Raw genomic sequence first — 12,963 nt, 5'->3', positions numbered from 1 at the left:
AGTGCTGCCCGCGTTTCCTGTCAGAACCCGCACAGGAGAAGTTTCCGGCTGCCTGCCTGCCTCATGGTCTCCCTGTCCCTGCTCTGCTGTCTCTTCCTGAACCTCTGACCAGACCTTCTCATCCTGCTTTTCATACCTGTGGTCCCTCCCAGCCTGATCGTCTTCTGTTCCGAGAACTCCTTTCTGGATCACTCTTCCAGTTTGGTGGTTTTCCTGTTGTGTCTAACCTACTCCTTGAGTTTTTAACCCTACTTGTAATTCCTATTTCTAAGCTTTATTTTTCAAAAGCGTTAGAACCTCTCCACGTTCTCTTGTTCCTCGATCACCTGTTCTCTCATCTCTCCTTTCTGTGAGTGCGTCACACATAGTGACTCTGTTTGGATGCAGCTGTGAGGCTCTAACCCTTTTTATCGTGAGGTCATGCATGCTCAGCAGACCCTGAATGGGGGTGCTTCCTTGGGAGGGGACCCCACTTGCTGGCGTGGAGGTGCTGCTGGTGCGCTGGCCCCCGGACCCTCCAGCTCCCCTTGTCTCTGGCTCTGCTTCCTCCCGTGGGACAGCAGGGCTGTCCGCTCGTCTCTGTCACCGTGGTGCACACGCCCGCAGGGCGCCCGTCCCTTCTGCACCTCCGCTGGGGTCGGTGTTTCTTGCTGTGTTCTTACCAGTTCCTGTGAACGGTTTCCCTTGCTTTCTCTGTAGCTCAGCACCTGGTTACAGAGGTGTCCTGTGCCGTTTGTCTGGGATCTGGGACATGTCTCCCCTCAACGGACAAAACCCAAGGAGAGCGGGGGAGGACTCACCACCTGAGAGAGAAGAGCCCGCGGCCACGGCGCCTGCTCCTCCCCTGCCGCTGGCCTGGGGCTGTGCTCGAGGCCCCCAGCTTTAAGTGCTGTGTCCTTCCTGTCTGGAAGATGTGTCAAGAAGCAGTTGCCCCATTAGGACGGGGCTGGAGCGCAGGTGGAGCGCTGTCTCGGGCTCTCCACAGGAGCACAGGGGTGACCTGCAAACGGTCGGTGAGTTCAGTGCATTGAGGGAGCCTGGTGACGGGGCTCCCACACGGCTGTGGGCGTGCACACCCCTCACCCCCTCACTGGGTTCCTTGTGTGCAGCCACTGCGGACGTGGCTCGCAGAGTTACACGTGGAAAGAAGTATACATTCAGTTGGAGTTTGAGGAAGGAAAAGACTGCATGGGGAAGAGGGACATGAATTGATTGCCATTTGCAGGTCATGATGGGACCTGAAACCTGTATTTATTTGAGTTCACTTCTTCTGAGCTGAGAAACAGCAGAAAGAAGGTGGTACTCTCTGGCAGGAGCACCGAGGGGCCTCTCAGGAGAAGCCCAGCGGGGAGTGACTGTCTCCCCTGCTTGCTGGGCACCCAGCGGCCCTTGTGTTCAGGCACTGGGTGTTGGCAGCAGCTGCTGCCCGCTGCTCCCCAGGCACCGGGCTCCATGCAGGGCAGGCTGGGTCTCACAGCTCTGCATAAATTCAGAAGTGTGCTTGGCTGAAGTCATCAGTTAGTGTGTCTGGGCTTCCAGTTAGAGCAGAATTGTGCTTCCCTGTGAATCAGTTTTGTCTCAAAGTAAAGAACGCATCAGAACTTCTGTGAATTACAGCCATGTGGATTTGTATAAAGATTAAACTCAGTGCTGTAATATAATAGCGTTATCACACGTGCTTTAAATCGTTCATGTTTTTATGGTGGTGCCCCCAGAGGGTCTAGGTGACAGGTGCCCCCTCTCCCTGGGCGTGGGCGGGCCTCCTGTGCGGATGCCTTCACCCAGGTGCAGCTTGGTAGCTGCGGACCCCTGTGCCCCTTGGCCTCCACCACTGGACCTCCTGTTTTGCATAGATGGCCTTCTGAACCAGACATACAGCGTCACTAGCTTATGTCTCCAGTGTAACAGCTCCGTGGTTACAGTCCTTACTCCACTCAGCATTTGTTGAACAGCAGGCTGTGCCAGGCCCTGTGCTGCGTGCTAGATAAAGGAAAACAGTACCCCAAGCCCTTGCTTTCAGAAATCTCATCGTCTAAAGAGAAGACAAAAACCTGATCAAATTTGAAAACTCAAAACGCCATGGCGTACCTTGATAGAAATTGTAGACGCAGTGTAGACAAATGGCCCTGAGGGGAGACCCCGGCCCCAGAGCCTGTGGGTGGGCCTGCAGAGAGGTGACGCGGGGCAGAGCACTGATGGCTGAGCAGAAACCAGAGAGGCGTGGGTGGCATATGGTCCAGGCCTTGAGCGGACGCTCTCGGGGAGGCGGCGGCGCTCGCTGTCCCCGGGCTCTCGAGGGGCTTGCCAGCGTGCAGCGTGAGTCTGCGTCCTGAGCCGGCCGGCCCGACCACGGGCACAGGCTGGCTGTCCCACCTGCCGGGGCGGGTCTGCGCGCCCCGGGGCCTCCAGCGCTGAGGCCTCCCATCTGACCGGGCCTCGTGCCCGTCCCTGCTCCGTGGAGACTGCCACCTGCTGAGGGCCTCCTTGTCCTTGCCCTTTGCCCCCGAGACTTCCTGCCAGGTCAGCAGGTCAGGCTCCGCCGAGGTGCTGGGGGTCTGGTCTGCCCTACTTCCTCCGCTGTCAAGTCCCGAATCTGCTCCTGCCTCACCCTCCACCTTCGTCTGCCCGAGCCCATTGAGGGTCGGTGGTGTGCTAAGCTGCTCAGCTGCCCGAGTGGAAGGACCCCGGCCCCGGCCCCTGAGAGGGCAGCAGCACCTTGAACTGGGCTGGGGGGGGCTGGCTTGTGTCTTGGGAGACCCCCCCCTTAGCGCTCAGGAAACACTTGCTTCGGGCCAGGCGACACTGAATACTCCGTGCACAGTCTGGTTTAACGCTTACCACGTCCCCTGGAGGGGGGTGTTTCCAAATTACAGATGAGAAAACTAAAGCTCAAAAAGATTGAGTAATCTGCCTGAGGTCACACAGCTAGGAGAGGGCAAGCTGGCCCATGAACCCCTTAGCCCGTGCAGCCCAGAGGCTGGGACGGGAGGAGAGTTCAGCCCAGCTCCGTCCCTGACGCGGCGCCCCCAGGAGCGGGGCCACAGACCCTCCCTTCCTCCCTGCCCGCTAGTGCTCTGCCTCGGCCCCCACCCCACACCCCACCCCACACCCCACACCCCCATACTAACAGCCCCGGGGCACCCTTGTCCTGCTCTTCCGCTCCTCTCCCAGAGCGCCGCAGGCCCACTTCTGCACCCTGCTGACCAGACCGCCTCACCCCGCTGCCTCAAGCCCTCTGCGCCCCCCAGCCCCCCGGGATAGAAGGCACACGGGCGTGTCTCTCTGTGGCCCCTCAGCCCGTCGGGTTCTCCCTTGTGCTTGGACGCCGGCCAGCCCTGTGCTCTGGCCTTTCCCTTCCCCACTCTGCCCGGCCTGGCCCTTGGGGTTCTGCTCCTGGGGGTCCTCCCCAGTGCTCCCTTTCCCCGCCACTGCGGAGCTGAGCACACTCACTGCTCACATCCATGTCCCAGGGGGTATTCCCATGCACACCCGGGGGGGGCCGGGGTGGATGGCGTGTGCTGGTGTAAGCGAGACGCGGGGCGGCAGGTCCAGGCTCCAGGGGCCCCGCCCCCAGACACCTTCCATGATTGGAGGCAAGGCAGTTGCGCCACCAGTAGGTTGGAAGTGAGTCTTGAGTGCTGACGGGGAGAATCCTGGACTCGTGGGCTCGCTGGGGCGGGCCACTGCAGCCTGGGTGCTATGAGGTGAGAGGAGGGCAGTGACGGCCTCTCCAGGGCGTGGCAGCTCGGCTGTGGCGGGAGGCTCACCCCAGGCCAGCAGGGTCGTGAGCTGCAGTTAGGACGTTCTTAGGAGTAGACACCGTGAGCCACACTGTGGGCCGAGCAGCAGCTTGAAGTCTGGGGACCAAGGGAAGGCCGTGTGTCCAGAGGCCAGGTGAGCGGAAGCACAGGGCAGGCCACACCACGCGCGGGACTTGGTGCTACGTTGGGCTGGGGAGCCACCGGCCCAGCCTGAGCGCGGAGCGCCACGCTCACTCTCAAGTTCCACGAGCCCGCTCCAGCCGCGCCGAGGGAGGGGCGTCGGGCAGGGGCACGGCTGTGGGCTGGGGCCGCCCAGGTGTGCAGGGGGCAGCTGACGGCCAATCAGCCCAGAAACGTGGGCAGGGCTCTCCTTCCACACCTGGGAGGGTGGGCTCAGCTCAGTGTCGAACCCATCTGTCCCCACACTTCTGCACTCTGCCCAGGTGTGAGGGAAAGGGCCAGAGCTGACCTCTTATCAGTGGCTCCACAGGGACTTTTGACTGATGATTTGTAAAACGTCAGATGAGAGTGGGCCATCGGAGCAGACCTCGTGCGGATGGCTTCGTCTAAAGCGTGACTCAGGAGCGGCCCCTGGGCTGCCTCCGTGTGTGCGGTCAGCCCCTGAGCACCAGCTGCTCTTCCAGTCTGCGTCCACTGCCCGTCACACGCGGCCCCGGGTGTGATCAGGTGCGCCTTCCGTGAGGTGTGTTCCCCGCACGCCTGTTTACGGCACGCGTGCCCCCCAGGTTTCAATGATGACTTGTTTGTAGTTTAAATCCTTACGTAAACAGAATATTAATTTTGATATGTGATTAGAACATTTTTTTTTGTAGGCTTTACCACCAGCACCTGTTCAGAATCACACAAATAAACATCAGGTATTCAGTGCATCTCTTCAAGACCATATTTACCCGAGCTGCTTTGGGAGCACTCCAGAGTGGACTAGTTCTAAGTTTATAAGTCTTTGGGGATCAGAAGTGATGAATGATAAGAACTGGAACCCTGGCACTTACTTGCCAGATACAATTTCTGGTAAGGAACTCGTTAAACCTTCGTTGGAGTTTACAGAGACCTGAGCTGAGCCGATGCCACCTGTTGCCACAGCTCCCCAGCAGGTCCCAGGCCGCTCCTTCCCCTGGCTTCCGCTGAGGGCGGCAGGCCCCCACCCCGTCAGGCTGCTGGTCAAGTCCCGCTGCACCGACAGAGCCGTGCAGGCACTGGGCTTGGCAGCTGGGAGCCTGTGGCCTCAGACATTGGGTCTCCCTGCCCCCGGGCTGCGGAGCGTCTGGGCTCCGGGGCGCGGTGGTCAGCTTTGGTTCCCTAGCAGTGGTGACCACCAGAGCTCGGCCCAGGCAGCGGGGTGCTGTGGCTTCCGTTCCTTCCTTTCCCCCTGCTCTGCCCCTACATGGGCCCTGTCCCTGCTAACAAGCACTTCCCCATGGCCACCTCAGCTGCTGAGGCTCCGGTGCCTTCCTGGCGGGACAGGGCGCAGATGAGGGCTGCCCGTCTGCCTCGTCTCTGTCGTCCATGTGAGGACGGCCCTGGGGGCCCCAGCCCAAGCCCTGCATGTGCTCGAACAGCAAGCTAGGCTTGATGTCTGGTCTGTGCTTGGAAAGGGTTTCTAGCTGTGTGACCTTGGGCAAGTTACTTAGCCTCTCTGGCCTCAGTTTCTTCATCTTTAGGTTAGACATTAGAGTGCTAAGCTCAGAAAGTGGTGTTAGACATTGAATAACTTTGGGAAAGCACCCAGCATAGGAATCGGCACATAGTAGGTGCTCAGTCAGTGTTTCTTAGATACAGAGCAGCTGGCGAGCGTCGTCGCCGTGGACTGCTAATCCTGCAGCCCCCAGTGTTCGTAGTTCAGTCAGTAGCTGCTCTTTAGATTTGACCTAAGCCTGTGTCTTTTGGAAGCATTAATTTTCCCATTCTTCTCTGAAGGGAGTGACTTATTAGGGCCAACACTCTCAGAAGCAAGACCTGAAGCTCCTCCGCCTCCATCTGGCAGTGAAACGGCTGCAGTTTCCGATAATAAAGAGAAAAAGGGTGCTGCGAAAAAGAAGTGTTTGTATAATTTCCAAGACGCTTTCATGGAAGCAAACAAGGTTGTGATGGCCACGTCGTCAGCCACGTCCTCCGTGTCCTGCACGGCCACCACGGTGCAGTCCAGCAGCAGCCAGTTCCGCGTGTCGTCCAGGAGGCCGCCTTCCCTAGGTAAGGCCGCCGCTGGCCGGGCCCTGCTTCCCTAGGGGGCCCCGGGCTTGGCTGTTGCCCAGCGCCTCAGTGACTGCCTCCTCCTCGGCGTGCCCAGAGGCATCAGTGTAAGTGACACCCACAGGTGCCCGGGCCCAGGGAGCGTGTCCTCTGGCCGTGACGAGAATGTTGCTGTCACGCTGACCCCTGGGGCTCTGCCACGCTGCGTGCCGCCTTGGCGCTCTCCGCACCGTGTGCTGTGAGAGGAAGAGGGCACTGCTTTCAGAACACGGAGAGAGGGATTTTCAGTCGCCTTGAAGCAGGAGCCTTGTGCGGAGCGAGCCGACGGGGTACCAGCCTGCCCGAGGTGTTGCCCCACCGCTGTGCGGGCCCCTGGTGCGGAGGTGGTGTCGCCGCCGCCCTGATCTGAGCCCAGGGCAGAGCGGGCTTGAAGGCGACGTCAGAGGCACATGGGAACAGGACCAGAGAGGCCTCGTGAGTCAGAGTTAGGGCTGTGTGGGCATCGAGAGGAGTAAAGGAGGGGATGGCAGCACCCAGCCAACATCTCAGGTCCTTCGGGGTTCTCAGGAAAGGGAGCTGGGGGTCGGGGGCTCTTAGGGTCAAAGCTCACTGCTGCCTCGGATACACAACCCATGCGAGCAGAGGCCGCTCCGCGCGCAGCCAGAGACAGTGCCAGGGAGGCGTCCTCACGGGTTTCAGACGTGGGGTCTCTGTTTGGAGATGGCAGCAGTCCCACTGTCTGGGCGCCGTGCTCATGGGTTGGCTCCGCCGGCTCCTGCACGCAGACTGAGGTCGCCAGGCTGCCGGGAACTGGTGCCTTAGGTGCCCCTTGGGGTCAGTGGGAGGACCCTGCACCACCTTCACAGGACTCATGCCCCCAGCGTTTCTGAGTCCAAAATTGTGGACAGCTGGCCTCAGCTCAGGAGAGGTCAGAGTTGCGGAAGGAAGAAAGGAAGTTTAAAAGACCCTGGGCTGGGGGAGAAGCCGCCAGAGGCTGTGGGTGAGGCCTGGGTGGGCTGTGCCTGCGACGGTCCTCCCGGGGGCGCTGCATCCGCAGCCGGGCTGCCGTGCTGGCTTCCCTGCCGAGACGCGTGTTCTCAGGAGCCCGGGCCACACGCCCAGGGCTGAGCAGCTGCCACCCCCACGTCAAGCCACGGGCAGGTGTGTGTGGGAGAAAGTAAACGTAGCAAAGCAGTGGTGAGTCTCAGATCCAGACGAAGGGCAAGTTTTCTATAGAGTGGAACATTTTCGGACCAAAAGTTGGTTTTCAAAAAAAAGCAGCTGGCAGTGAGAGAAAGGCCGCAGGCAGTGACTCCAGCATCTCTGTCGCAGGTGACGTCTTTCACGGCATCAACAAGGAAGACCACAGGCACGGGGTGCCGGCGGCCCCCAGGAGCAGCCCCACGGGCCTGGCCCCGCTGCCCGCCCTCGCCCCCGCCGCCCTCTCAGCAGCCTCCGCGCCTCACCTGGCCAACATCGCAGCTGTGTCCTTCCCCAAAACAGCCGCCTCCCCTGGCTTTGTGGAGTCGCTCAAGAGCTTCTGTCCTGCTCCCGTGGCCCCCCCGCCCCCCACCACCGATGGCTCTGTCAGCGCGCCCCCCAGCGTCTGCAGGTGAGCCCCGCCTGGCGGGGAGGCTGGGGCAGTGCTCCCTGACCCCCCAGGACGTGAGGGCAGGCGCCTTGGGCGTTTGGTACATGAGGCTTCCCAGGTAGAACTGGTGGTAAAGAACCTGCCTGCCAGTGCAGCAGACCTGGGTTCCATCCCCGTGTCGGGAGGATCCCCAGGAGGAGGGCATGGCAACCCACTCCAGTATTCTGGCCTGGAGAAGCCCATGGACAGAGGAGCCTGGTGGGCTGCAGTCCATGGGGTTAGGGAGAGTCGGACACGACCAAGTGACTTGGCATGCACGCAGGAGCACAGAATAATACGAGATGCTCGACAGGTTTAATGAAAGACTGTTTTCGTTCCCTTTGAACTTGCCACCCTCCCCCCCCCGCCGCCCCCGACACACACACCTCCAGGAGGAAGCGGGGGTGAGGGGGAGGGACGCGTGTGGACCTGACGAGCCCCGCCAGGTGTGCCCCTCACGCCACGCCGCCTGCGGGGCAGGCCGCTGGCTGACGGGCCCTGCGCGGTTTTGCAGCGACCCTGATTGCGAAGGGCATCGCTGCGAGAACGGCGTGTACGACCCGCAGCAGGATGACGGGGACGAGAGCGCAGACGAGGACAGCTGCTCCGAACACAGCTCCAGCACCTCCACCTCCACCAACCAGAAGGAGGGCAAGTACTGCGACTGCTGCTACTGCGAGTTCTTCGGGCACGGCGGGGTGAGTGCCCGCGCCCGCGCCACCCAGGCGCCTCGGGAGCGCCGGGGCTGCAGGGGCCCCGCTGCGGCCAGCTCAGGGTTGCGCGACGGGCGTTTGCAAACTGCGCATTCCAATGAGAATGGTAAAACACACAAACCACTCTGCGAGAATAATACACCAGGTTGAGTTCAAGGGATGGTTATGTGTGTGTGAAGCTTTATTTGCAGCACAGTTAGTGATACAGTCAGGATCCTGTCTGAAATAGCAGTTCCACTTCCGGGTTGTACTCGTCCCACAGAGATAATGAAAGATACTTGCCCAGAGTTAGTTATGAGTATTTTATCTCTGTACTTTGCATTTGATTGTGGTGTTTAGAATGGCTGATGAAGTCAGACCTACTGCCGACCCAGGCGTGGGCACTGTTGAGTGTGCACACGTGGACGGCAGCCCCGCGGGGCTCTGTGTCACACATGTGCTGGGCTCGACGGCGCGGCCCGGTGAGACGTGCACACCGCGCTGTGTCCGGGGCGGCCTGTCCCTCAGGGGCAGGTGTCGGGCGCGCTGTCGGGGCGGGCAGTGGAGGAGCAGAGAGCGGGAGCCGTCTGTCGTCTTCTCCGGACGCACTTGGGTTTAGTAGTCGGTGAGAAACCTTTTCACCACTGGAAAGGAACCCTGCCAGTGGATGTGGAAAGAGAGTATAAACCCATTTATTGCTGTGAAAAGATAGTTAAGCTCCGTTACATCACAGGTGCATCAGCTGGTATGGATAATGGTTTCTTTTTAGTTTGGAAATAACCGTTGGGTGCATAGTTGCACGTCCTCCGCCAGGTTTTCCCTGAACCTATGGAGCTCGACAGGTCAATGCCAGGATACTGCCTTTGGGTAATTGGTGATGAAAGGCTTCTCTTTTTCTTGCCATTTGTTTCTTTTATTTGTTTTTCCTGACATACATGGGGTACTTGAGTAATAAGAAAAAATTCTTTTTTAACACTGTGCTCTGAAATCTGTCATATTTACAGTCATTAAAACTTGAGTTTAGTCATGTTTTCATTTGTCTTAGCCTCCAGCCGCACCCACAAGTAGAAATTACGCGGAAATGAGGGAAAAGCTCCGTTTACGGCTGACCAAGAGGAAGGAAGAGCAGCCTAAGAAAGCGGACCAGCTCTCAGAACGGGAGAGTGTGGTCGACCATCGCAGGGTGGAGGACTTGCTGCAGTTCATAAACAGCTCGGAGACCAAGCCCGTGAGCAGTACGCGGGCCGCCAAGCGCGCTCGGCACAAGCAGAGGAAGGTAAACGGCGGGGCAGGCCTGGGGCCGCGCGGGCCCCCACGTTGCTCCCGGAGCCCCGGGGGCCTCCACCAGCCTGAACGGGAACCCCGCGTCCCCCGCCGAGCCATGGTCTCACCAGCCCCAGGTCCTTGTGCGACAGCAGGCCCGCCCCTCTGTCTGTTGACGGCACGTCTTGCCCAGGAAAGTTGAGACAGGAGCCCTTGGTTGTTGAGGGCAAGGGGGCACTGTGGGCTGATGGAGACGGCGCATAAGGGGTCGTCTTTGCTCTGCGCTGGCACACCAGCGCCGTGCGTGAAGGGAGTGGCCCTTCCTGTAGTTGCCCCGCCTGCCCACTTCTCTCGAGGGCCTTCCCGGTGCCCGGCTCCCCGAGCCCCTCAGCAGGTGGATAGGCTGTGCTCGTTGGGGGCTCGTCAGGCTGCAGACTCTGACCGTGGGCTGAGTTGCTTTGGGAGGAGCTGACGCCCCTGTGAGGGATGAGGAGACCTGCCCACCCCGGGTTGGGCCACTTGTGTGGTGTTTGCTTCCATTTTCGCTCGCAGCGACTCGGAGGCGGTCGTGATTGCACGGTGTGGGTTTGCTGCTGGCGGCGTACCTCCCAGTCCTGAGACAGGCCTGGGTTGACCCCAGGTCTGTTGAGGGCCTTGGAGGGACGGGCCTGCTCCTGCCGCAAACCTGGTGTGGGAGGCATGTCCTCTGCCCTGCGGCGCTGCGGTGTCAGGGTCCCAGGGATCCACTTTCTGCTGGGTTCCCTGAAGCCTCCGCTCAGGCAGGTGCTGTCTGGGCTGGCCCCGCCCCCGTCCTCTGTCCCTGCCGGCGGCCTGACTCCAGATGCGGCTGCAGGCCCTCCAGGCTCGGCGCAGGCTGCCCCCCGCACCCACTCACCTGTGCGCTGTCCACCCAGCTCCTTGGTTTTCAGGATGACCGGGGTCGGGCACGCTGTGGCTGCCTCGTTGCGGGGGCACGTGGTGCCCGTGGGGCCACTTGGGGGCGCTGTCGGTGCCGCCTCCAGAACGCCGCCTCCCTGACAGAGGGAGCAAGGGTTTTGAATGATCTTTACTTGAGATTTTTTTGAAAATCTGTCATTGAATTTTCAGCCTAATTTTATATTTAAGTTTTGTAGAAAGACGGGTGGTCTGTTATAAACATTGCCTTCTGAGATACTGTGAGGCATGCTGAAGTTTGGAAGAACCTTTGCATTTTCCCAGCACAGGCCTCCCTGGAGCCCGTGATGGAGGAGCTGTTCTCTATTCTCTTACTGGGCGTTCGTTTGCTAGACAGCAGGGATCTTTTTCACTTATGCTCACTTATGCTCACTTATGCTTGGAATGTGTGTCACTAATAACACAGAGTCTTCACCTGAGATGAAAATTAATTTCCTGCCAGTTGGACGGCAGAGATAAGCATTGTCTGTCGCGTCACGTTGAATATTTTAGAAAGTCATTTGCTCTATCACACTAGTGAACACAGGTTGGAAATGTTACCTGCTAGGGTGGGAAAAAGAATTTCTAGTTCCTTAGCACACATTTTCTTGTGTGTCCTTGTGACCCGCACAGGTGTGTCAGCAGGGGCTTCGCTGGATGGGCTTGGCAGCACCTGCGAGGCGCCCTGTCAGTCCTGTGCTGGCAGCTGCATCCTCTGCCCGCTCCTGGATGCCGAGCCCATGGGGGCAGGGGCGCACAGCCGCTCTCACCTTGGCCTCTGCTCCCTGACCCCCGACCCCCCGGCAGCTCAGCCTGTGGGGGCTTGTTCCCCGTCCCCCCTGCGTGATGTGGGTGTGCTCTGAGTTTTGGGCCTGTTACAGGCCCTTTCAGAGTTCATCGTCTTACGTGGTTCACCTTCTCAGGCCCCGGGTTTCTCTGTGTCTCACGCTGCCTTCCCTTCCATCGTAGCTGGAGGAGAAGGCGCGCCTGGAGGCGGAGGCGCGGGCCCGGGGTCACCTGCATCTGCGCGAGGAGCAGCGGCGGCGGGCCGACGACGAGCGGCTGACGGAGGAGCTGCAGCGGCTGCAGGAGCTCCAGACCCTGCGGGCCGTGAAGAAGAAGAAAAAGGAGCGGCTCGGGAAGGACTGCCCCAAGTTGGACATGCTCGCCAGCAGCTTCCAGGCAGCCGCAGAGTCGGCGCCTGGCACCGAGACCATCCACAACGGCTCTCTGGAGCCAACCGAAGACCCCGAGACCTCATCCCCCTGCCCTTCCAGACATGCAGACCACGCGGGCCCGGGGCCGGGGGCCGACCCCTCCAGACACGCGGACCCCACCGAGCCTGTGGACGCCAGGGAGGCCAAGCGGCTCCTGCCCAAGGGGATCAGCGGGGAGCAGCCGGAGCCGCTGTCCTTCCTGCTGGACATGGTGCATCACCACAAAGGGGGCGCCGGCCCACAGAAGCCGCGGCCGGGCAGCAAGGCCGCCGGCGAGCCCGCCAGGAAGCCCGGGGAGTCCCCCGGGGCCCCAGAGGGCCCGGCCAGGCCCCGGCCACAGGCTGAGCCCAAGGCCAGAGTGCTGGAGCTGCCGCCCCTGGTGGGCCACCGGAGGGAGGAGACGAAGGCTAACAGCAACAACAGCAACAGGAAGCAGCTGAACCACGTCCGCGAAGAGAAGCCGGGCCCAGGCCCCGCGGAGCCCCCCGTGCCCAGCGAGCCCCTGCAGAGCGGCAGGCCGGCGACCGCGGAGTCCCCGCAGCCCAAGGGCCGGGGCAGGAAGAGCAAGAAGAAGAAGGGGGAGCGTGCCAGCAGCTCCATCGGTGAGTGCGGGGTCCCCCACCATCGCCCCCAGCCGTGCAGCCCATGGGCACGTGCTGGCTTCTGCCTCGGGGCCGCTCTGCCAGCACAGGGCCACGTGGGCACCGTTGCCACGTCTGGTTGTCGTGAGGTAGCCTCCCAGCCCCCCAGCTGCGGGAAGAGCGCGAGGACCCCACACACCCCCAGGTCAGCGGTCACACCGGCTCCATCCTCCTGGCCTCCTGACTGTGTTTCTGCACCAGGGGAGGGTTGTTTGCCGTTCTCCCTTTATATGTCCCTGTGTGTGTTTCCTTCAGTGAGGGCCCTCGTTTCTGGACCACGGGACAGTGGTTAGAGGCAGGGAACCGACGCCGCACAGGCCATCCTCTGCCTCGGAGACCGGAGCCTCATTCCTGTTGCTCTGTTTGTCCCGTAGCGTCCTTTGAGGGAAAGCTCGTTTCTCCTGGTGTGGGGCCCTCCCGGGGGCCCCTGTCAGTTCCTCTCTTTCTCAAACCTCGCCTTTCTAAGGAGTGCGGCCCATCCATGTTCAGAATGAATTCCTTTTTAGAGTCATTTCAGTTGGGTGCCGTTCCCTTACAGCGAGGCTCAGGTTGTGCATTGTTGGCAGCAGTGCTGTGTCTGCGGGCGCAGCACAGTCAGAAGGGCACCGTGCCCGC

At 60.7% G+C, this 12,963-nt stretch overlaps 1 protein-coding gene across 5 annotated transcripts in view; it reads left to right on the top strand.

The window, feature by feature from the left end:
* The window catches only part of FAM193A (family with sequence similarity 193 member A), a 151,580-nt gene that overhangs the window by 123,179 nt on the left and 15,438 nt on the right, over positions 1-12,963 (top strand). For all 5 annotated transcript variants that reach the window (XM_070791906.1, XM_070791905.1, XM_070791909.1 and 2 more), the window contains 6 exons: positions 4,595-4,793; positions 5,700-5,972; positions 7,305-7,584; positions 8,117-8,300; positions 9,340-9,570; positions 11,460-12,309. In XM_070791906.1, coding sequence (XP_070648007.1) covers positions 4,595-4,793; positions 5,700-5,972; positions 7,305-7,584; positions 8,117-8,300; positions 9,340-9,570; positions 11,460-12,309 — 2,017 coding nt within the window. The remainder of the gene's footprint in view (positions 1-4,594; positions 4,794-5,699; positions 5,973-7,304; positions 7,585-8,116; positions 8,301-9,339; positions 9,571-11,459; positions 12,310-12,963) is intronic.

This window comes from Bos indicus, chromosome 6 (genome assembly GCF_029378745.1).
Source record: "Bos indicus isolate NIAB-ARS_2022 breed Sahiwal x Tharparkar chromosome 6, NIAB-ARS_B.indTharparkar_mat_pri_1.0, whole genome shotgun sequence".
Lineage (NCBI taxonomy): Eukaryota > Metazoa > Chordata > Mammalia > Artiodactyla > Bovidae > Bos > Bos indicus.
Note: the sequence above shows the minus strand (reverse complement) of the source record. Positions and strands in the feature narration are given on the sequence as shown.